Source organism: Manduca sexta, chromosome 7 (assembly GCF_014839805.1).
Source record: "Manduca sexta isolate Smith_Timp_Sample1 chromosome 7, JHU_Msex_v1.0, whole genome shotgun sequence".
Classification (NCBI taxonomy): Eukaryota; Metazoa; Arthropoda; class Insecta; order Lepidoptera; family Sphingidae; genus Manduca; species Manduca sexta.
Genome location: NC_051121.1, coordinates 11,594,039 through 11,616,748, shown reverse-complemented (window position 1 = coordinate 11,616,748; position 22,710 = coordinate 11,594,039). Strand labels below are relative to the sequence as shown.

The 22,710-nt window shown below is 36.9% G+C and overlaps 2 protein-coding genes across 2 annotated transcripts; one reads left to right on the top strand and one right to left on the bottom strand.

Moving 5' to 3' along the window:
- Window positions 1-1,117: 1,117 nt before the first annotated feature.
- On the bottom strand, window positions 1,118-9,068 carry LOC115442451 (carboxypeptidase B). Its single transcript, XM_030167486.2, has 5 exons — window positions 8,919-9,068; window positions 6,249-6,458; window positions 3,163-3,268; window positions 2,360-2,671; window positions 1,118-1,999 (listed from the first exon to the last, which is right to left on the bottom strand). Exons 1-5 carry the CDS (start codon window positions 8,981-8,983, stop codon window positions 1,397-1,399), a joined length of 1,296 nt encoding a protein of 431 aa, XP_030023346.1. The 5' UTR covers window positions 8,984-9,068; the 3' UTR covers window positions 1,118-1,396.
- A 7,574-nt stretch (window positions 9,069-16,642) lies between these two features.
- On the top strand, window positions 16,643-20,866 carry LOC115442447 (carboxypeptidase B). Its single transcript, XM_030167481.2, has 6 exons — window positions 16,643-16,795; window positions 17,081-17,290; window positions 18,030-18,144; window positions 19,309-19,431; window positions 19,849-20,037; window positions 20,231-20,866. Exons 1-6 carry the CDS (start codon window positions 16,725-16,727, stop codon window positions 20,834-20,836), a joined length of 1,314 nt encoding a protein of 437 aa, XP_030023341.2. The 5' UTR covers window positions 16,643-16,724; the 3' UTR covers window positions 20,837-20,866.
- The last annotated feature ends 1,844 nt before the right edge of the window (window positions 20,867-22,710 follow it).

Below are 22,710 nucleotides of genomic sequence, written 5' to 3'. Positions count from 1 at the left end.
AGCGCCTTAACACATCACCTTATAATCTGTATTCCCTTTCCTAAAAGTCGAGAACGCAATCATTTTTATAATTATTGTGTTTATGAACAGCGAAAATCACCAACACGAAGTCTTAGTTCTTAAGTTTATTCTTTTACGTACCTATGCCTGAAATGTTAGCTAATTGCAAATCTAATGATCGCCTTTACAGATTACAGCATTAAAAGCAAAACATGCATGTATCAACATCGAAAGGTTATTACGAAAGCTCGATATAGTATCGCATCATACACTACGTTCAAAGAAGTCGCCAAAACGCGGTGCAGTCGAACAAAACTCGCGACCGGAGCTTAAAGCTTTGTGGATATAAATCCGCAACCATAGCTAAAGGTTTCTAAAATTTGCATAATTATTTAAAATAAAACGTCAGATGGATTCGGTTTTATTATTAGAATCAATCAATAAGAGCGATATGTACAAAAATATTTATATCTCGGATGATTGTTATTTTTTTGAGCATTCATTGTGATTTGTGATACTAGCAAGTACAGTTACTTGCTAGTGTCACAGTGCAAAATAACACTTATAATGATTAGGTAATTATTTACTTCACAGGCACGGTACAATACAATCACGTCACACAGTACAGTTCCTAGGCTTAACAAACTAATTAAATAGTGAAAGTAGACTGAATCCCGACACTTTAGGAATGATTTTTATAAGCACTGTCTACCCCGCCCGCCTAGACTCCGTACACGTCACTATGACTTTTGTGTTCATTTTAATTCCGTACTCATGACCCGGATGCGACATATATGAATTTTATTTATCTGCCATAAAGTGTTATCTATTCTATTTCAAATACACAGCATCACGTTTTTTCATTTCAAAGGTAGGCTGAGGTACCTCACCCACATTTCTCCAGTTATATTTTTTGTGCCGGGCTAAAATAACACCTATTCCTAGAAAATTTATGAAATTCAATGCTGGTTGTATCTAAAATATGTGGAATAGGCGATTCTGATGACAAGGGTTGCAAAACCGTGTGGATAGTATAGCTTAGACTCGGTGTTTTAAGATTTGTGGTTCATTGTCTGAGGAGGGTTAAGATCAGGATATGTATCGATAAAGTAAGAAGTGTGATAATTATAAATAATTTATTTACAACATATAGATAAATAATAATAGGTATGTACAAAATTACAATGTCTTTTTAATAAGGAATCGCGCAGACGCTGGAAAATTGTTGCATCAGACAGATAACATATAATGGCAACGCGCTGTTAATGCTCAGGTTTCATATAATAATTATTAAGAAACTGACAATTGCTTTAATTAAATTGCTATAAAAATCAAATGTCGTATCTGGTACTACAAGTAATCAGTGTCTGCTCGGCCCCTAAAATGTTAAGGCAGATTAAGGAGCAGAAATGAACATGTCACCAGATTTTCTGGCACCGGCCACAATACCTTCCCAGGTCTCACGGCATACTTGCTCAATATACCGAGGAGGAAGGTGGAAACCTTGGAAACCACCTGAAAGACCGGGCAGTTCATAGGTATAAGACAGAGGCACTCCGATGTGATGCGCGTAGTCTTCCGAAGCTCCTGAGGCACCGTAACCTAACACTAGAACCGAGTTTCCGACCACGTATCTTGGGAAATGGCTTAGAGAAAGTTCATCAATCTTTTCCGCCATAGCCACACCCACGGTATGGAGACCGAAGGCATTATTCGATAAAGACCCATCGTGACCCCAGGCGTAAAGAATCATACTTCCATAGCTATGCATGGTCAGGTACAAGGAGATGCGGGGAAGATGCTCATGTAAGATGTCTCTGACGACCCTTGTTTCGATTTCGGAGAAGGCGCGGCCGCCTCCAAAGGTGTCAGTGCAAGGATTGGAGCTGGTTCCAACGGTGTTCCAGAAGAAGTCGTAGTTGCGGTTGCCGTCAACTCCTGGGCAGAGGTAGCTGAGCGCGTGCTGGTCGGTGGAGCGGGTCTTGCGCCAGAAACGACTCTAAAGGGAAGATAAAGAGAATTACTTTTCAATGTTATGTTAATTACACGATTCGCCATTGCATAAAAATAGACGCTGGAAACATAAAGAGTATTTGCAAAATGTTTTTATTTGTGAGAATTTAAGGTGTTATTAAGTTGATTGTACAGAGTGAAAATATTAAGAAATTAAAACACGTTAAGATAAGTATTAGTTAGGAGTGAAAGAGGTGTAATTAATGTATTAATGCCTCGTTAACTTTACATCCCCCCTATAACGTAATAAGACGCCTGACATCATGTCATGAACTAATTCTTAGTCGTTGAGCGTGTTTGTTCAATCTAAGGAAACCTATAAAAATTTATAACTTAAAAAACTTACGGAAGTAAAACTGAACTTGTATCCATCAGGGTTCGCAACCGGCAACAAGATCCAGTCGAATCTCTCCAGAAGATCTGGTTCAGTGACATCTTCAGTGAGCTTGCGAATGGCCCATGTCACTGTAGGAGGGGTGATCCATTCCCTCGCGTGGATGCCTGCGTCGATGACGATGACAGGTTTCTTTGTGTCTTGGAAGTTTGTGGTGGAAATCTTCATGTATCTGATGGGACGACCTTCAAACGAATTAGCGGCGGTCACCAGAGTGGCAACGTTAGGGAAGCGGCGAGCGATGTCTTCCATATAAGCTTCGATCTAAGAAACAAAATATTCAGTTATAATAAATCTAACAGGTTATTGTAACTGGAGCCAATATCTACAGTCATTACTTAACACTATTTATAACATTTCATAATGTTTTTATTTTTGGACCAAAAAACAAGTGTGCGTTATGTCTTATATGATTTATAATCTTATTAATGAAGTACTAATTGATACTGATCATGTGAAGTCATTAAAATGATTTTAACTATATTACAAACAAGTGTACGAGTAAACACAAAATGGTGCATCATTTGAAGTCAGCATCTGTGTATATTAAGCTAAGGAGGCAATCTTAATATAATCTCTAAATAACGCTCCACAAACGCGGTGTCAATCTATTACACAATAATCACAATAAAAATGGCGACAATTAGTTGTTGACATATTTGATTTGCCTAGCCCTAAATTTGCATTTGAAGAGGTCGTTTTATCATTTGACGCATAAACTAATTCATTTGAAATAAAATCGTTACGGTACGTACCACCTCCCACTCCTGGTAATTGTCGTACGGCATTTCCTTTGCGCCATTCCTGGCCATCGAAGCGACTCTTTGTTCTTCGATGAGCTGGTCATCGTAGTCGAGTTTCCTGGAGAGAAAGGAATTATTAGTATTTAATCTATTTTAAAATATATCGTCTTTTAGAAGCATTGAGTATTGAAAATAATATGACCGTTGTTAAAGTGTCGCGTGCATTAGCCGAATGAATGAGCCACAAAATAGTATTATATTTTACTGGAAATTGTAATAGGAGATAGTTAAAACGCTCTGTAAACGTTCTGTAAAAACCACGTTTCGAGGCTATTCGGTGAACGTCTAAGGCATGCCTGCATAATTTTAATACGTCAATTAGGGCTTTGTACCTGAGACGATTTTAGCTTCCGCGAATTCATCAACGACTATTAACAATCTCTAGAGAATCTTAAACAGCGCTGGTGGTAGGATATATTTTATATCCGCCCGGATAGTGACCACCGTACGCAAGGTGTTAAAACCCGCCATAGTGGCCCACGTAAGTAGCCAGTTCCAACTGGCAGGCATAATATTGTCGACTGCCTAGCGGTAATCTTCTCTTGTTAGTCGACATTCTATTCGATCCCACTCCACTTACCATCAGGTGTTGCAGGATCAATTTACGGTGTCAGTATAAAAAAACGTGTCTCAATACAAATTTATAAGTTTCTACCTTAAAATGGGCTCGCTTCCTATCACATCTTAGAATACAATACGCATGTGATAAAGTGGGAGCACTACTCACGTATCTGCATATAAGGCCAAAGTAGTACAAAAAGTTTGAAGAAATAGACATTATACCTAAGTCAAGCCCTTACACACCAGAATGCTACATATAGTGACGGTCTTCGGGACATGGCTAACGGGACTTCAATCCAGAACCACGCACTCACAAGGGGCACAACGAAAACATTACCCTTCTTTGGCAATCGGATAATAATGCCTTACAAAAGTCTGGCGCCCAAAACTTCACATGTGTTGAGGCCTGCTGCGTCCATGTCAAATCGCATCCATGTGTTTGTAATTACATCCATAACAATGGTTTAGTAAACAGAAGTCCCGATAGTGATTATCGTGTAATTGATTATAATTGTGTTTTTGTAATGGATTATACAGTGATTGATAATTTGCTTATGATTGAATTATCGATTTTGATAACATCAGATATGTACGCACCATACACTTTCTGAATAATTTTGTTCGCTTGAAAAGGGTTTTAAGCGCTATAAAAAATATTATTCATAGATTTTTAACAAAGGCATTGTTACATTCATTTTAATTTGTATATCTATTTTACTGCAGTGCTGAGATTTCGGGTTCGATCCCCGTGTAAAGTCATATTGAGTTCTTCTAGCCAGTATCAGGCCGGAATATGGAATTTGTGCCCGATATAGCGATAGGTTCATCCCCTACACATCTTGGTATGTGATACGCACTGCGAAAGTGGGGACACATCTGCTTATCCCTTCGAAAATAAAAAGCGTGAGTGTGTGTTTAGAATATTTTTTCACGTAGTTTCGGAGTTTGATTGTCAGGATTCCGATTTATTCTTCATTAATCTTCAGCATCTGCCCTCATTCCAATTGAATTTGGAATTTATATATAATAACATTGGTATTTTTTCCATACTGCCACCCATCTCCCATTAAAACCGTTCAGGTAACCTTAACCCCAAAAAATTGTGTTAGATACAAACTCGCCAACCTGTGATTTGAACCCGCCACTTCCCAGTCAGATCTATATACGTCACTAAATCAATACTCAAACCTGGTCTAAATCTTACGTCTTATATCAACAGGCCGGCATAATTGTGTCGACAGCCGAGGGGAAATCATCTTTCGTCAGTCGACATCCTATTAGACTCCACTCCACTTACCTTGCTGCGATGAGGTCACTTTGCGTACTCGTATAAAAAAAAAAATCTCTTGCATTCAAAAGTTTGAATGGCCTTCGTGTATTACAGTCGTTTGCGTTTGCTATTAGATTTTAATGCTCATCAAAACGATAACTTAGTGACGCATTGTATAATGGATTATGTTTTTATGCAAACTAATTGTGAGTAAGCCTTTTATCACAAAAAATTGCAACATATTTGTAATCAGGCCTAATAACCTTTAGTATAATATAATATATAGTGGATAATGAAGAGCACTGTTCTAGACTTTGCGATGCTATTTTAATACTAAAATTCCTAATTACACCGATCACAATGTTCTTCCAACTGCAATACTCTTGTTTTGATTCTGGGTTCCAATACTCAAATAAAGAAATGTAAATACTAATCGTTATGATTAATGGTATTAATTGGTAATTATAAATTGCTTATACAATAAAGATATTAAAGAAGAGATAAGTATTTAAAATAATGTAAAGAACTAATTTAACGCCAGCGACGCGCTTCTAGCTTTGACGTTTCGAATATAATTTTGAATGGCACCGTAACAGGGTCTCATGATTGGGTTGTTCAACACTTCAATGTAACTAACGCATATTTAGGGAACACAAAAATAAAACGCAAGCCTACTCTAAACTAGTTTAATTAGCTCTATTCCATTCGTTATAATTGGGGGAATTATTTTTATTACCTTAGTAGGTAACTAGCAAGCAGTCCGCCTGATAGTAAGCAGCATTTGCCGGTCATGGACTTATGAAATGTCAGAGGTACAGCCATGCCGTTGTGTATCGGGAAGTGAGCCCTCTTTTTAAGCCTCGTTTAAGAAGAACAAGTCATAGCGCTCAGGGAACATCAATGCAGGGAGATAATTTGAAAGCTTGCACGTGCGTGGCAGTAAACACCGTTTAAAAAGGAGGGATTCAACGTAGTACGGATGAACTCCACTGCGATGGCGAGTGGTGGGTTAGTAAAAAGGTGAGGCGAAATTGAACATATTAAGATTTATTTGTAGTCCTTTTGCTCCTTAACTTGGAAGTCAGTTAGAAAGAATTATTTACTTCCATTGCTTATTTCCGTCCCCACAGTATGGTTAACATCAACATAAATTCTTACAATCAGTACAATTTTCTCGTCAATAAATTGTAAAAGAGGTGAAACTTACGCCTTAATATCATCAGCATGGATTCTGTAGGAGATGCCGTAGCTCTCCAGAGCGCTGGTGAAGCTGTTCTGCTTGTGAGGTTCAACCAGCACCACACCCTCGCGGTCCAAGTACGGATTGCTAAGGATGTCCACGTCCAGCTGCTGGACCACTGAGCCGAAGGCTTTCAGCTCATCCTGGCTGGATGGTGCTACGTAGTACGATTTCCATCTGCAAAAAAATTATTGTGTTTGTTAAAAATGACATTCATGGACATCTGATGGAATGTAAGTTTTGAATCATCGCTGTATACAGGCAAAAAATATTTTATTTTTACATCTCTGGCGATTTTATTGAAATCCCGAACCAAGGAAGCTACTTCGTTGTATTTGTTCTTTCCGACATAATTAAGCAGAATAGTATGGAACTAACAATTATAATAAGTACCGACATTATTTTACAATTATGAACTTACAGCGTTTAGAATTTTCTTTCTAAATATTTTATTTATTCTATCTTTTTGACTTTAAAGAACAAATTCTGTATTAACTAATAATCTTGATCACCAAAATTTTATTACTCAGAAAGACTTATACGTATATTGAATGGTATTATATACAAATAGATTATTCGTACCCAGTTTTCGACAAGCTTCAACCGGATTTCATACTTATAATAGATAACTATAATCTTAGAAACTTAGCGAAAATCGCTTTAAATCGCGTAGAAATAACCTAATAAGTATTTAATCAGTATACTTACTAAATAACGACGTCATAGAATAAAGAAATAAAGCAGTGATTAATTATTACTGATAATAACGGTTTTTAATATTTTATTGTTACATTGTCAATAGGGGGGCGTTAGTTGATGTTGATTTGTCGGGATTTGATTGCGTTGGTCACGTGGTTGTATTGCCGGCACGATACGACCACAGCTCTAAAATTTCGGGTTGAAATCGCGGCTCGGACAAAGTGGTTTTTTCTGTTCAGTATCAGTCCGGAGTCCGGAATTTGTGTCCGATATGGCGGTACACTCGCCCCTTATACATCATAGGACGGGACACACATGGTGAAAAGTGAGTGCGCTGGTTACACCTCTGCCTGTCCATTTGAATATCAAAAACAAAGACACATCACGCCTTTATCTTTTAAGGGGGTAAAATATGTAATAGAATCACTGTCGGCAATATTTACCACGTAACGTCAAGTTCATAAACTGACTAAGGTGTTGGTCGTCCGAAAAGTCGTAGTTATTATATCTACCTATATTTTACATCCTTGCATTTTTTTAATTGTTTTTGCTATTGACGATCCGTTCTACGCAGAATGAGCTCACAGTGTTTTGAAGGCTCGCTACCGGTCTTTAGGGTTCCGATTACATTAAATGTAGAATAAGATCAGGCTTGTGAAAGCTCCCAATCAAATTCTCTATTGAAATTCGGATGTTTTTTTATTTCAATAATCTCGCGAATAATCCGGGACAGGAATTGGTGTTCTTTGGTAAAGATTTGTGGCCACAAATCTATCTAGAAAGGCCAGTCTAGTTGCAGATAATGATTGGAGCCTCCTTCAGAGTGTTTAGTAACTGCAGCCTGTGTATAGCGTCGGTGTCACGGCAGCTATATGTTCTTTTACGTGGGTCCCAAAATTTATTCTTGTTTGGTCAATAAAGGAGAGGCTATAGTAACAATCCATCTTGCTGAGGTATATGGCACTTGACAGGTGGTAAAAATTTACTAATCTTCTTAAGCGGCTTGAAATATATTTTGATGAAAGCACGCTTTAGAATATAGCCAATCTTATCGGTGACTCCTCTTACATATAGTAATACAACCGGAACACGTTCAGCTGTGGCTGGTTTCACTCGGTTTCTGTGACGGCGGCGTGGGATTTGGAGCTTGTTGTCTCACACTTCTTGCTTGCTTTTGCAGTATTTATGTCACAGATTTTGTGCAATTGTAAAATGTAGGTAGATAAAAAATAATATATGATATATGGTAGGTAGATAAATGTAGGTGTAACTTTGACTATTTGGACGACCAGCACCTCAGTCGTCCTCGTGACCATGAAGACTGCAAAGTCTTTGAAACGTCGGGAGAAAATTATCATATTAAAAAACCACGATAAAATCCATAAAATAGTTTTATATCGACAATCTAGTTTTACTTTTCTGATTTATTGATTATTTTGTAGTTTAGTGCAAATATGGCGCGTGTGACGCTGCGACAAATACCCTTGGAGTAATAAAAGTGACATTAGGCCGTATAAAATTAGAGTTCTTTTTATTGGTATTTATTTGTTTGAAATTTACACGTTTTTATTTAACATCTTCGATACAAGTTACTTATAGTAAAATGCTATTTTCAAAAAGATAAGTATGTGGTTTCCTTTAGTAACGCAATGGCAAAGGACCTTTTATATTACACGATTATTTGAACACATTTCCACTCGTCTCTTCACATTTAAGTAGAACGTCCAGGCTTAATATAATCTACATAATATTACACACATTACATACTATAGAAAACTTAAGTCGATTGTTTTTATTTAGTATACAAATAATTAATAAAATAGTCGCTATTCCACGCGCATAGAGCACTTTATTTACTCCAGGCAACACTGCATGTTCGTCTTTAGGTTCCCTAAAAATATTAAATTTCTGAGTAAAATATTAAATAAATATACGTACCCAATATACTGCTCATGCTTAGCGAACGCCAAAGCGAAGAGAGAGATCAGTACCCACGCCTTCATCTTGCCAGAACTGTACTGGGGATTTTATCACTGAATATATAAAGAGTTGTTTATGATAAGATTATGGTATCGGTTAGATATATTTGTAGGTAACGTCATGGGAACTGACGGTAACGTTGTGATTTAGTTTATTAATAATAGATTGTTTAGAAGGCAGTGGCAGGGCAGTGGTTTTTTAGTTTGAGTTTGGTTCGGCTTATTGAATAGATTGATTTGAGTGTTGTTACTAGCAGTGGCGAAGAGCTGTACAACGCGATTCCTGCCGACTTTCCTTTCGCAAATTATCTACTTAATTATCTCTATTCAATTATCTACTTAACATTAGAATGCGTTGCAGATCGCATTTAAGCATATTATTAGTGCCTAATATGTCGGGTTGCCTTCCAAAAAATTTTAAATTTCGCCACTATTGACTATCATTTTTCAATATATAGCTTAGTTACTAAAAAACCAAGAATATCATACCAGGTAAATACAAAAAATATAAGTAAAAGTTCATCCATCACGACAAGCGAGTCAGAGTTATGGTATTTTTATTGCAAAATTAAAGGAAATTAGAACTAAGTATTTGATATGAGTTTCAACTTTATGTCTCTACGCGTTCATGAGGAAAAGGGTAATAAGTTTATAATTATTAAAAAAAATATGTGATGTAACTAAAAATTTAATGTTTTCAGAATGTTTCCTTTACTTGTGCTATAAAAATATGCTTCATGCCAAATTTCAAGATTCTAAGTCGAGTGGAAGTACCCTTTAGGTTTTGGTTCCTTTGCGAGTTTCGAAAATTTGCGACATAAACGGCTGTATCTTTTGATTGCGTTGGCTTAGAAGTTTAATTTTTTCACAGCTCCAAGGAACAGTAGACCTGAATATTTGAGATAGATTTAGTTTAATACCTCTACGCGTTCTTGAGAAAAAGGGTCTTTACAGAAGGACGGGCGGACAAAAAAGTGATCCTATAAGGGTACCGTTATTTCCTTTTGAGGTACGGAACCCTAAAAAAATCAAGAATATGATACCAGGTAAATACAAAAAAGTCTGAACTAATCAAAGTCTCAGACTCGACGCTATCTTTCGTAGTGTGCGTGCACTCATGCTGCTCACGTACACTGTAAGCGATTAGGAAAAATAGTGGAACGCGTCTGCGAAGATGAAATGATCTATGTGTATCTGTGGCGGAAGATCCATATAATTCGATTCTTGCTGGCTTCCCTTTGCTAATTTATGTAAAATCTTATTATCATTAGAACCATTTTCAGTGCGCACATATGCATATTGTTAGTCGGGTCACTTTTCACCACTAATGTATATATCGTTTACCCAAACTACTAAATCAAAAGATAAGTTATAATTTTATCCATATGTATTGCAGTTTCCTTAACTAATTATCCAATGTTTTGACAGTATATGTATGCCACTTGATTTATATAAACGGTCTGCGTGAGAGATTTCACGTTGTATTACATTATGAATGGAAAAATTGCACTTATAACATACAATCTGACCTCCACAAGAGGAATTGCTAATCACTATGTTTTTATCTAATGCAAGACGTTTGAATACAGGTCCATTTCTGTATTGTCAACTAGATATTACGTTCTTGATAAAGGTAAGTTTTTCAGTACGGTGTGTTTTATTTATTTTAGAACTTCATATACAAGTGTATACAGGCGGAGTTTCTACTATAAACAGGAGCTATTAATCAACCAATTGCCTTACACTGCTGAACAGGCATCCCCGAGTGAGCGCGAATCATCCTGTCAAAAAAGCGCGGCGCTAAAGGAGCTTAACTTAGACAATTCAGAATTATGAGGTACAAAGTAAACAGAAAGAAAATTAAGAAAATAATTATTCGTACATACGTGGATGCACAGGAACGTTCGTAAATTAGATACGTAATGCAAATGAAGGGCTCGGGCAACGTGCATCCCTTCATAGTGAAAAAAGGTTCCATTGTGGTATGAATACCAGACAAGGGGTGTCTGGCGTTGTCCAAAGATATTGTGATTCATTAGTTTTAATCTCATAAGGTAACAGGTTCGTACAGCTTGACGATAGAAATAGACAATACTAGGTATGAAAGCTTCAGTAGCGTAGTTGTATTGCATGCGCGATAGGACTACTTCTATGAGGTCTCGGGTTTGAATTCAAAGTATTACTGAGTCGTTCTGATCAGTATCAGAATGGAATCTGGGATTTGAACCAGATATGGGATTAGGCTCGTATCCTCTGACATAATGGGATGGCACTGCCAAAAGTGGTTGTGTTAGTTGCGTCTCTGTCTACACCTTCGGGGATACAAAGCGTGAGTATATTGTACGTGAAGGAGTGGGTGTAGGTACGACTTTTAATCATATCAGCATGTTTCATGATTTTTTTCTGTAGGTAGTAAATTACAGCACTCAAAGTACTTATTATCAAATCTGTTAAATCAAAATAATAATCTATTTTTATCTAAGTAATAACGAGATTGAATCATTCACCGATTTGTCATCACCCCATTTAAAGATACCGATAGTATAATTGTCGTCAAACAAATTGACTACTGCCACATGGTTGGGTATCTTTTGTATGTAAATGTAGCAAACTAACGTCCAAAAAGTCACGCACCGCGCGGTAGTGCCCTTGAGTTGTTTGCAATTATTTTCGGAATCTAGACTTTGAGGAGTCAAATTTTATAGCAGATAATATATTAAAACATTATATGGGTTTCTAAATAGTAAAAAAAATGCTAATAAATATTTTATGAATATAGAGCTAAACTAGAAGAGCTGCGAACAAAAGCCAATAAAAAAAATTAATAGCTTCAATATACTTATAATTTATAGTTATATGTTAATTTATGAAATAGAACATCTTACAAAATATTCAATTATGCACGCACTTTTTTCGATTTCGGAGAAGGTGCGGTTGCCATCATAGGGGTCTGCGCAAGGTTTGGAGCTGTTTCGAATGGTGTTCCAGAAGAAAGTTCGTAATAACGATTGCCGACAACTCCTGAGCATAGCGGGCTAACAAATGCTGGTTGGTTAAGCGGGCCAGAAATGACGCTGAGACGAAACAAGGCACTTTTGTGAGATTTTTTGTCCAAACAATGATACAGATTCCTTCTAATATGAAGATACAAAATAACCACGTGAAAAGAACTAGAGTGCTTGTCCATTACTTAGATTGAAATCGGTAATCTACGAATGAGTCGGCGGATAGTATCTAGTGAAGGTGATATTAGTCAATGAAATACAATTCTTTACACTTCATGTCTATTTTTTGCGATTGTATTGATTAATATTGTCTTGACCTGTGAAAGACAGCCAGTCTTAAAGAGAAGTTATTTGGATTTATATCTGTCAGGGTTTGCCAAAGGCACCATGATCCAGTCGAACCTTTCTAGAAGGTCTGGTTCGGTCTCATTTTCAATAAGCTTATGAATGGCCCTTGTCATGGTAGGAGAGGTGATTCATTCCCTCCCATGGATATCTGCATCAATGATAATAACTTTCTTCTATCTTGGAAGTTTGTGGTCAATATTATTCGTAGTATTTTAATAAAATATATTTTTTAATATCATCATTAACAGTCTCACCTTTATGTAGCTAATATGTTAAGAACTAATTTGGCAGACATTTTGTAGGAATTCCTGTTTCGGAAAGCCACTGGGCATTAAGCGGGGCACGCGTTTGCGGGCCGATGGCAATTAGCCGTGATTACAGCGTTACAAATCAAGTTCAGTTTCCCGAGATCCTCTGAATTGCAGAGAACAACTCAACCACTTCATTGTTTTAGAATATTTTTCTTAGCTTACCAATGTCTAATGAGTAAGCATTATATTAGTTTTTAATGATTAACAGGTTTTGATTATCGCTCATTACACTGGTCCAGGGTTTTTATATTCTGGGAGATAATCAGCACACAATTTCCTGGTCTACTGCATCTGAAAGAAATATTTTGAGGATTACTTACGATAGTATGGAACTTGTTAAAGATGCCGTAGCTCTCCAGATGGCTAGTGAAGCTAACTTGTTTGTAGAATTCCTCCAGCACCACACCCTCACGATCCAAATACGGCTGGCTCAGGATATCCAAATCAAAGTGTTTGGCCATGGAGCCGAAGACTTTTAGCTCATCCCGGCTAGATGGCTCTATTGGGTACGACTGCCATCTGAGAAAGGAAACATGAATTTTAATGTATTATAGAATTTTGTGGCCCCTAACAAAAGACCGTATAAGAAAACTCACAGTCGATCAGCGAGCTGTGAAGAGGACTATGTTTAGTGTTTCTCTACATGATTGAATTGGACATAAGGAGATCCGTAGGGGACGAAAGTCACCGATATACAAATTATTTTATTTTAAATTCTTAATTGTACACTTAAGGTAAAAAGCAAAAAGAACATAGAACAGAGACTAAGCTAAACAAGAAGTATAAATGGCGGTCTTATCTTAATTGTCGATTTCTTCCAGAAGACTTTTGGATGGACTGACTTAACTACGAAAAATAGAGCGGGCGGTTTTCAACAGGTAATAAAAGAAGTAGATAGTATAGATAGAAAGTAGATTATGAAAAAAGGTACCCAATATACTCTTCATGTTCGGCGAAAACCGTAGCGAAGAGACCAAGAAGAATCCACACCCGCATCTTGCAAGTCAACTAACGTGTTTCACAGTTGTTCTAATATAATTATGATAACAAGAAGAGGCTGTTTCAAGCAGAACTGATGGCCTATGAGGCAAGAAGGTTATAGAGTGGAAGCCACGAACTGCGAAGTGCAGCGTCGGTCGTCCACCCACGAGGTATACAGATGACCTCATAAAAGTCGCAGGAGGTCGCTGGATGCAGGTGGCTTCCAATAGCTCGATCTAGAAATGTTTGGGGGCGGGGGTTGGTCATGTTCAGCAGTCGACATCCTGCGGCTGATGATGATGAATAATGATAACGTGATAATCATGATAGCCTATCGAAAAAATACTGTTACAGTTATCGTTAGAGAGATCATTTTCCTGTTGTTTCAAATGAGGAAATATTAATCTGAGTTGATGCTTTCAATGACAATTCTATTCGACAACAATGGGTACAGAAATGTTTGAGCAGCAGTAATGGTGTCAGTTGAGGATATTTAGACCTTGTTTCCAACGTTCAAGTAAATGTTATTTGCCATTCAACGCACAAAAAGTTAATACTGAATGGACACTTTTTTAGCATTTATTTTGGAGTTTGACTTTTGTATTTGGTTGCTCTGTATTATGTTCGGCGATTAACGTTTAGTCGGATATGAAACAAGGCCTTAATCAATTTGAATTATATCTTATATCTATATTACTCTAAGGTTAAGACATAAAGTTCATTGGAATTCATTTTAAAATATACACACACATACATCACACCTTAGCACTTTGACAGAGGTGCAAATAATGCACCCACTTTTTTTCAAGTATGATGATAAATATTTTGTGATAGGGCGCGAGCATAACGCCAAATCAGGCATAAATTTCAGATTTTGGGCTAACACTGAGCAAAAATACTTAAGGCTAACAGTGGTGTACATCTGCTTACTTCATTGGGGATAAAAGGAGTGTGAGTGACTCTCTCTTTCTGTGTGTATGTATGCAAGTGCGCACGCGCGCCGAGACTATGACGTCACCTGACGCGCTTCGGAAATTAATTAATAATCATAATATTAATCTAGCACGTGAATAGCAAAATTTGCGCAGTATCGTATCCTTTATCGCTGATCTAAACCGATTTAGGTCATTCTCTAACATTGGTTTTCTGTGAATGCTTGTTGCATACGATAAGTTAGTTCTTGAAATGTTTTCTCATAAGATTTCATATAAAATAAAATATTTATATGTCATAATGTGTAGTTTGCGTCGGTTGGACCAGTCTATACCTTTACTGTATTTATCAAACTACATACTACTTTAAGGCCCCGAGCAGATGGCCTTGAGCATTCAATCCATACATTAACAACACACGAGATACCGGCGGGAATATGCAAATATTTACGAACCATTTGTTCAAATATTTTATATCTTTTCGAAACCAAAATGTTCCTTAGTAAATTGTCTATCCAATAGTGTTTGTTGCAAATTGGTTGCATGGAGTCACAATTTTTTAGAGGCATTTTCATCATAAAACTAATAAAACAATATCCCTTTTATATATTTTTTCTGTATATGTCTTATAAATTTTAAATAGGTAGCCTCAAAAGGTAAGCATGCCATTAGGCTGGGGGAGCGCCATATGTCCACTTAACTTATGCGATAATAATGCAAGAAACTCAATCCATTGGCTTATAAATCCTTTTTCAATAACAATTAAGATTAATGTAATTAGGATAAAGAATGATAACATTTTGACAATATACGTAATTAATTATTCTTTAGATATTGTGATTATGCACTGGAATTTACTAGTCTAGATTGGGTTTTTACATGATACGAATCGTTCGTCCAGTATATTTCGCTAGTTATGCCTATATATTTCGTTAAGTTGGTAAGACAACAATCATTATACGTAAAGAAAGCGACTCGTGCTGACGAGTAAGAGTACATAATTGTACCAATTTTGGTAGGCATTTTGAAATGAAATAATTTATTTTAACTTGTAAAATGTTATACATTATTGAGATTCCGTCAATATTGATTCTACCATCAGTTAGGAAAGCAGTTCTCACTAGAGAACAGGCTGGAAACTCTGATGTTACTCTTTTTAAAATCAGTTTGAGGTATAAACTACAGTACATGATAGAGAGAAAAAAAAATACAATTGGTTTTATTGTTGTTTACAGTAGTTCATTCATATATCCACAAATAGATAATAAATAAATTGTAAATTCTCAAACCAGTACACAACTCTCTTAGGAATCATGAAATAAGTAACATATATTCATTCCTCGTATTATCTTATGCTGCACTAGTAAAATGAAAACATTGTTAACTTGCTCTATAAGCACTGTTGATTTAAAGCCAATTTCGATAAATGTTAACTTGAATGACGAGAATAGCTTGCCGTTCGCCTGATGGTAATCGAAACGACCGCCCATAAACAGAAGAAACACCATCCAACACCTTGAATTACAAAGTATTATTTGTTATTCCACTGCGCTCTCCATCCTGAGACTTGAGATGATAAGTCTTATTTTATCCAGCTGTTATACTGGCTACAATGCTCTTCTGTTCAAACTGGAACACAACCGTGATTAAAACTGCTGCTTGGCGGTAGAAATAGTCATTGCGGTGGTACCTACCCAGGCAGACTCTCACTTATGAGAGACTTACCAGGAGTTAATGCGTGTTCGAAAGTTAAGCGGATTTGGGCACATAGAGCATTATGTGGATTAATTATAGTCTTCTTATATGCCAATAGCTTTTATTCGAGAAAAAAACAGCTATCAATCGCCTCGAATAAGCTAGTATGCCAAGATGATCTGATGGCACTAATGTGGGAGTAATCCTTTTGTTATTTTTTTTTATTTATCCTTGTCGCCTTATCGGTGACCTCAGTAATTTTGAAAAAGATTTACACGGACAGAAACACGTGTAAAAGGTACTTAGTGATATATAACATAAATTAAGTCTTTTTAATCATTGCTAAATTCAAACAAGTATTTCTGAAGTACGTCTTATCGTAGGCTTTGATAAGTGTTTAATGATAATAATAATCAGCTTAATTTTTTAAAAAATATAAAGTTTTGCTTAACCTGAAACTTATCATTGTCCGTCGACGGGCAGTTCGAGCAACATGTATAAGTTATGTTTCGTTATTTGTCTGTTCTTCTACTCCGTTGCTGCTAAACACGAGCAGTATGATGGGTAAGATTCATTCTCTTAGGTTTCTTAATCTTTTCTTTTAAAAGCATTGGTTTCCATGAAATTTTCATACACATTACGAATCCAAATACTAGTGAATTGTATTATAATGGAAATTTCAACAGGGAGAAGAATCAAGTATATAATCTAAATTATTATACACCTACCTCCGTCCTCTCTACACCACCCCAAGGTTGACTGGGAGAGAATGCCTATGGCATTAAGTCCGCCTGTATACCATGTGTACAAAATGTAAATAAATAAATAAATAAATTAACCTCTTTGCAGTCATGCAGTCTACAATGTGCACATAAGGTTTTCCGACCAAATCGACGTCCTTAAGGATGTGGAAACCAAATACAACTTGGACATCTGGTCGTATGCTGCACAAGACAGACCTGAAGTCGTCTTGGTTCCGAGGGTCCTGAGGGAGGCGGTTGAGAAGGAACTGCAAGAAGCAGGAATGGAATTCGAGGTTCAAGTGGAAAATATTAAGGAGTAAGTTGACTTAGAGTCGAAGTTGGTATATAGACTAGTATCCCAAGCACGCATAGTAAAGAATTGCACCAAGTAGCTGTCTCGAGTAACTTAAGTACTTTCCTACAATCGTAGACGAGTATATACGTCAAAATAAATAAAAATTCTGGTAAAATCATGCCTATAACCATCGCACAATAAATACGAAACGATAGACACTTCATTTGTCAACATCGGTTTTGTAGGAGCGCCGCTAAAACATACAATGGATACCAAACATACCTACATACATACATAAGGTGTTAAAATCATTAGCCTTCCTTGCTTCGTCGTAGTCGAGTAAAAGATACGTGCTGCCGAATCCCATATATTTTGAACTTACTGTTGTATGGCTACAGTATGTTTGTATTCAAAGAATGTACCTCTTAATGTGCACGCTGTCGAATTTTAGTTCCAAATACGCTCACGAGCCGCTTCAAGGTTCCATTCAACATTTCTAGTATTTTAAATAAATCATGTGCAAGAAAAAACATAGGTAAGGGATGATTTTTTTGTTCAGATTTGTCAGATATATTTACCGTTTTGTAAAGTGTTTTTAGAAAAATAAATCTATTAATCCTCTGGTAGAATACATCCTATAAAGTCAGTCCCAAAAATAAATTGAATTGATACGTTATTCCGAGTCTACATACATAGAAAATTTCGTGGAAATGAACCCTTCGTTGAGATGTTCGGAAGTCATTAAGAGTTTGTTTTTCAGGAAACTTGACCTTGAAGATGCCCTCTTAGCATCTGCCGCAGCGTCCTCTAAGAGCAACAGATCCAGAGCTGTCGTCGAAGGTCTCTCATTCGACGTTATCCATACGTTTGATGTGGTAAGTATTAAAGATACAGCTTCTACTCAAAATTATGGATGACGCATGAAACAGCATGCTTTTTAATGGCCTGTTTAACTTCTGAGAAAGTCTTTCTCTTCACACAAATATATAAGATAGGTCCAAAACCCAAAGGCACACATCTCTGGCTTTTCTGAAATGATGTGTGTAGTCTTTGTGAATTATTGCTTGATTTAACGGTGAATGAAAACATTTTGACGAATCTCGGAAACCTAAGAAATTCTCTATAGGAATTTTGAGGATGCGTGAAGTCTACTAATCCGCACTAGGCCAGGGTAGTGGATGAAGGCCCTTTCGATAATAAAGGAGGCCCGTGCCCAACATTGGGACAGTATATAATACAGGGCTAATATTATTATTATATGTTACGCCAATCATTTATTGTACAATAAGTTTCATTCGACAATAATTTTACACAAGTAAATTTGCATTTTAATACACAAATCAGTGTATTATCGCATGTCATTCGAAAATGAATTACATTTATTGACGATTTATTTAATCGAAAACATAATTACTGATAACATAATGAGAGTAATACGTCCTTATCTCAGGTAAAGTAATATGATGAAGGATAACCTTGATTTGGAATGAATTGAAATTGAAATGCATATTTTGACAAGTGGATTTGGAGCAGATGCTCGTGAGAAAAAATTATAATACCCGACCAGTTTACTATTGTATACTGTCCCACTGCTGGGCACGGGCCTCTACTATTGAGAGACCTAGTGCAGATTAGTAGATTTTGAGTACTCTAAAATCATTAGAGAGTACTTGCTAGGTATACATGTATCCTTACAATATATTCCTTCATCCTTAAAGCAAGGTATATTTCACAAAGAATAAACACTTAACTTTAAAAAGAGCGCTTGGGTTTTGAACCTGTGGACATTGGTTTCGGCACTCTGTTCCATTTACACTAGGCTACCTTCATTCTTATGGGGAAAACATAATGATACCATAACATCAAAATATTCTGTATAATTATTTCGCCACTGAGGTTTAAGTAAAATTTATTCCAACGAAGCATACTACTAAGTTACTTAAAAGTCCAATGTTGTAGGAAAAGGGGAACAAATTGCCAAATGTTAGTTTCCGATAATGCACTGTCGCAGATATAAGTGTTGTATTGTTTAATTCCAGGTTGACCAGTATCTCGTAGACCTCGCTAACGCATACCCTGATAAGGTCACCGTCAGGTCAGCAGGAAAGAGTATCGAAGGCAGGGACATCAAGTATTTGAGGATTTCCACTAGCAACTTCGAGGTAAAACAATATCACTAAATATTATATGAATTCCGTATAAGATAATTAATCACAAATATTAAAATAAAATCAATTAGGTCACACTGCGTACCTACACGCACACACAAACACACCCACTCACGCACGCGCGCACACACACACACATACACACACTACTTTGTATCTCAGAAGGGGAGGCACAGGCGCAATTACATTACTAGTAAATTCGCTTTTCGCCTTGTCTACTTCATCTCATGATGTAGAAGTGGGCAAGCTTATCGACGACAATTCCAGATTCCGAATTAGAACGCAAGATCTTAGAGTGTCGTAACGCGCGTAATACTACCACGCCACCGAGAGAACAAAAAAATATTTCTTTTTTCTAAGACACCAATATCGTATTCAGCATTTTTATAACTCTTCTCTATTTCTCCCCAGGACAGACGCAAGCCCATAGTATTTGTACAGTCACTCCTCCACGCTCGTGAGTGGGTCACCCTGCCCGCTACCCTGTACGCTATCAAGAAGCTGGTGCTCGACGTCACTGAACAAGACCTGGTGAGGGATGTAGACTGGATCATCATGCCTATTGCCAACCCAGATGGATATATTTTCTCTCATACCAATGTGAGTATGATCTTTAGACGAGGATATTTTTTGTCTTTGGAAGTGTGGCAGGTATACTAAATTTTACTTTTAATGTTCAAGTATCCAATGTTGTTTACTTGATATCAAGATTATTTAAATAATTCTCTTTTAATTGGCATCATCATAGGTTTTGTTGAATTGAGTTAACCTTTAACTTTCATCTACGTTTCAGGACCGTTTCTGGCGTAAGAATCGCGCCAGAGGCTTCATGGTGGGCGACTTTTGCATGGGTGTCGACCTCAACCGTAACTTCGATTTCTTCTGGGGCACTCTATCTAGCAACAACGTCTGCACCGAGACTTTCCACGGAAGAGGACCCTTCTCTGAACCCGAGACCGCCGCCATCAGAGACGTCTTCGCCGAATACGGCACTCGCGTCGAAGTATACTTGGACATACACAGTTTCGGAAGTATGATTCTCTTTGGCTTTGGTACCGGTGGTCTGCCTCCAAATGCCTTAGTCATGAATCTTCTTGGAGTGAGAATGGCCACTGCCATTGATGCTGTGAAATGGCCACAGCATAGAAACTACGTCGTTGGCAATATCGTTCATCTTTTAGGCCAAGTGTCTGGTGGTTCCACTGACTATGCCACGGCTATCGGCACTCCGTTCAGCTACGCCTATGAGTTGCCAGCGTACAACATGATTCATGGTACGGTGGCAGGCTTTTTGGTAGACCCGGCGTTTATTGAGCAAGCTGGATTTGAGACGTGGGAAGGTATTAAAGTAGCCGCTCGGTTTGCTGCTGAGAGTTGGAGCAGGCGTAATAGGCAATAGATCTTGGACTGAATAAATAAGGAAATAAAATTTGTGTTTGATTTCATTTGCATAGTCAGTAAGTTACACGTATGAAAGAGCTCGTTTGGGCAAAGAATATAGGTAATGCTCATAGTATATTTTTATCGCCAACCATCAAGCGAACGACTTGCTTGTCAAAAAAGAAAAAAGAAAAAGATCGCGTCTCCACTTCTATAAAATGTGTATTAGAAAAAAAAACAACATTACTTTGCCCGTCTCGGTATTCGAACCCGTATGATACGATTAAGGACGTAAGCATTTCTACATTATAAATGAATTCACAAGTAATTCTGTTATATTTCAAAGAATTAAAAAAGTCAAAAACTTCGATTCAAAAACTTTACGCCCGAGTATAATCTAGATAAACAGATCAATTTGGTTTTAAATAAATGCCTAGCCGTGTTATCTCATTCATTTTCCAACTTCATTTCCAACTAATTATAAATTGACAGCTTCTATATTGAAAAAGGAGGTCGTGCAGTCGATATGTGAATTTTTAATATCTTATGATGAGTCAGTTATATAAATAAGTAGGGTAAATTATTTTATTTTTGTAAAGAATTTATTTTTGGTTAGAGCACAAAATTGTTTAGCAGAGATGAAATTTAGTACTTGTTCAGGTACTTATGTAGGTGACTGCATGTTATGTCTAGTGTTGACCCTTATGCTGCTGACCCGCTAGAATTCTGAAAGTCATGATCCGATGCATTGGAAATTTAAATTTTAAAATTATTTTGGAGCTCATGCTCCGACTCTTTTCGGCGAATGGTTACGTTGCGTGGATACAGTATTCGATAACTTTTTTTAACACTTACTGAAAAAGATTACCCTACACGCTTTAGATTTTGAAGCATCAAGTCCTGTGAGTACTAAAAAATATGTAAATATTCGATTCCTTTCATTCCTAATCGAATTTCATCCACGGCGGCCAATCTTAGCGGAGGTCAACTAAGTACGCAGGACACATTATAGTGCACAAGTATGTGCGCAATACACAAGTGCACTTTCTGTTCCTCCACTCTCATAATCCGGAGAGACGGCAATACGACACGACCGGAGAGAGATCAGGTGCAGGACTAACGGCTTTATATGCTTTCCGAAGCACGGGAGTATCACGCCGCCAAATTCCTGACTCCAAGCTGCAACTGAGTAATTTTGTAAGATGGAAAAACCCAGTCACAGTTATTTTGGCCCTACCCGGGATTCCAGAACCCAGGACCTCAGCTTAGTAGTTGTACTCGTTACGTGTACAATTCCAACTACGCCACCGAGCCAGTCAGTTTGAATATTTAATTCCATGCTGATTAAATGAATCGGGAAATAGGTAACAATAATAATATAAAAACAAAAAACCCAGTTATGATTGATGATTGAACTTATCACTGCATTAATTCCTTAAGTCATCGTTTAAGGTGATAAATAATGATTATTTTAATCTTACAATGTGATAAAGGTAGAAGTTTGTGAAGATGTTCATGTGTATGGCTGTTAAATGGATTTCGATAAAATTGGACACATAAAACATTATCTAGAATCATTCATAGTCTACTTATGTGACGAAAATGTGTACAGTAGCTTTTAGCCGAGAAAAAAAAATCTAATCATCATCGAAACTTAAACCGATTTGCCACGATGGTCTGATGGCATCAACGTAGGAGTAATCCTCGTCGGTGACCTCAATAGTTTTGAAAAAGATTAACATAGACAAAACCGCGTACAAAAGGTATCTAGTAACATATAACATTAATTAAGTCTTTTTGATCATTGCTAAACTTAAAAAAGTATTTCTGAAACACGTGTTATTATAGGTTTCGATAAGTGTCTAATGATAACAATAATCAGCTTAATTTATT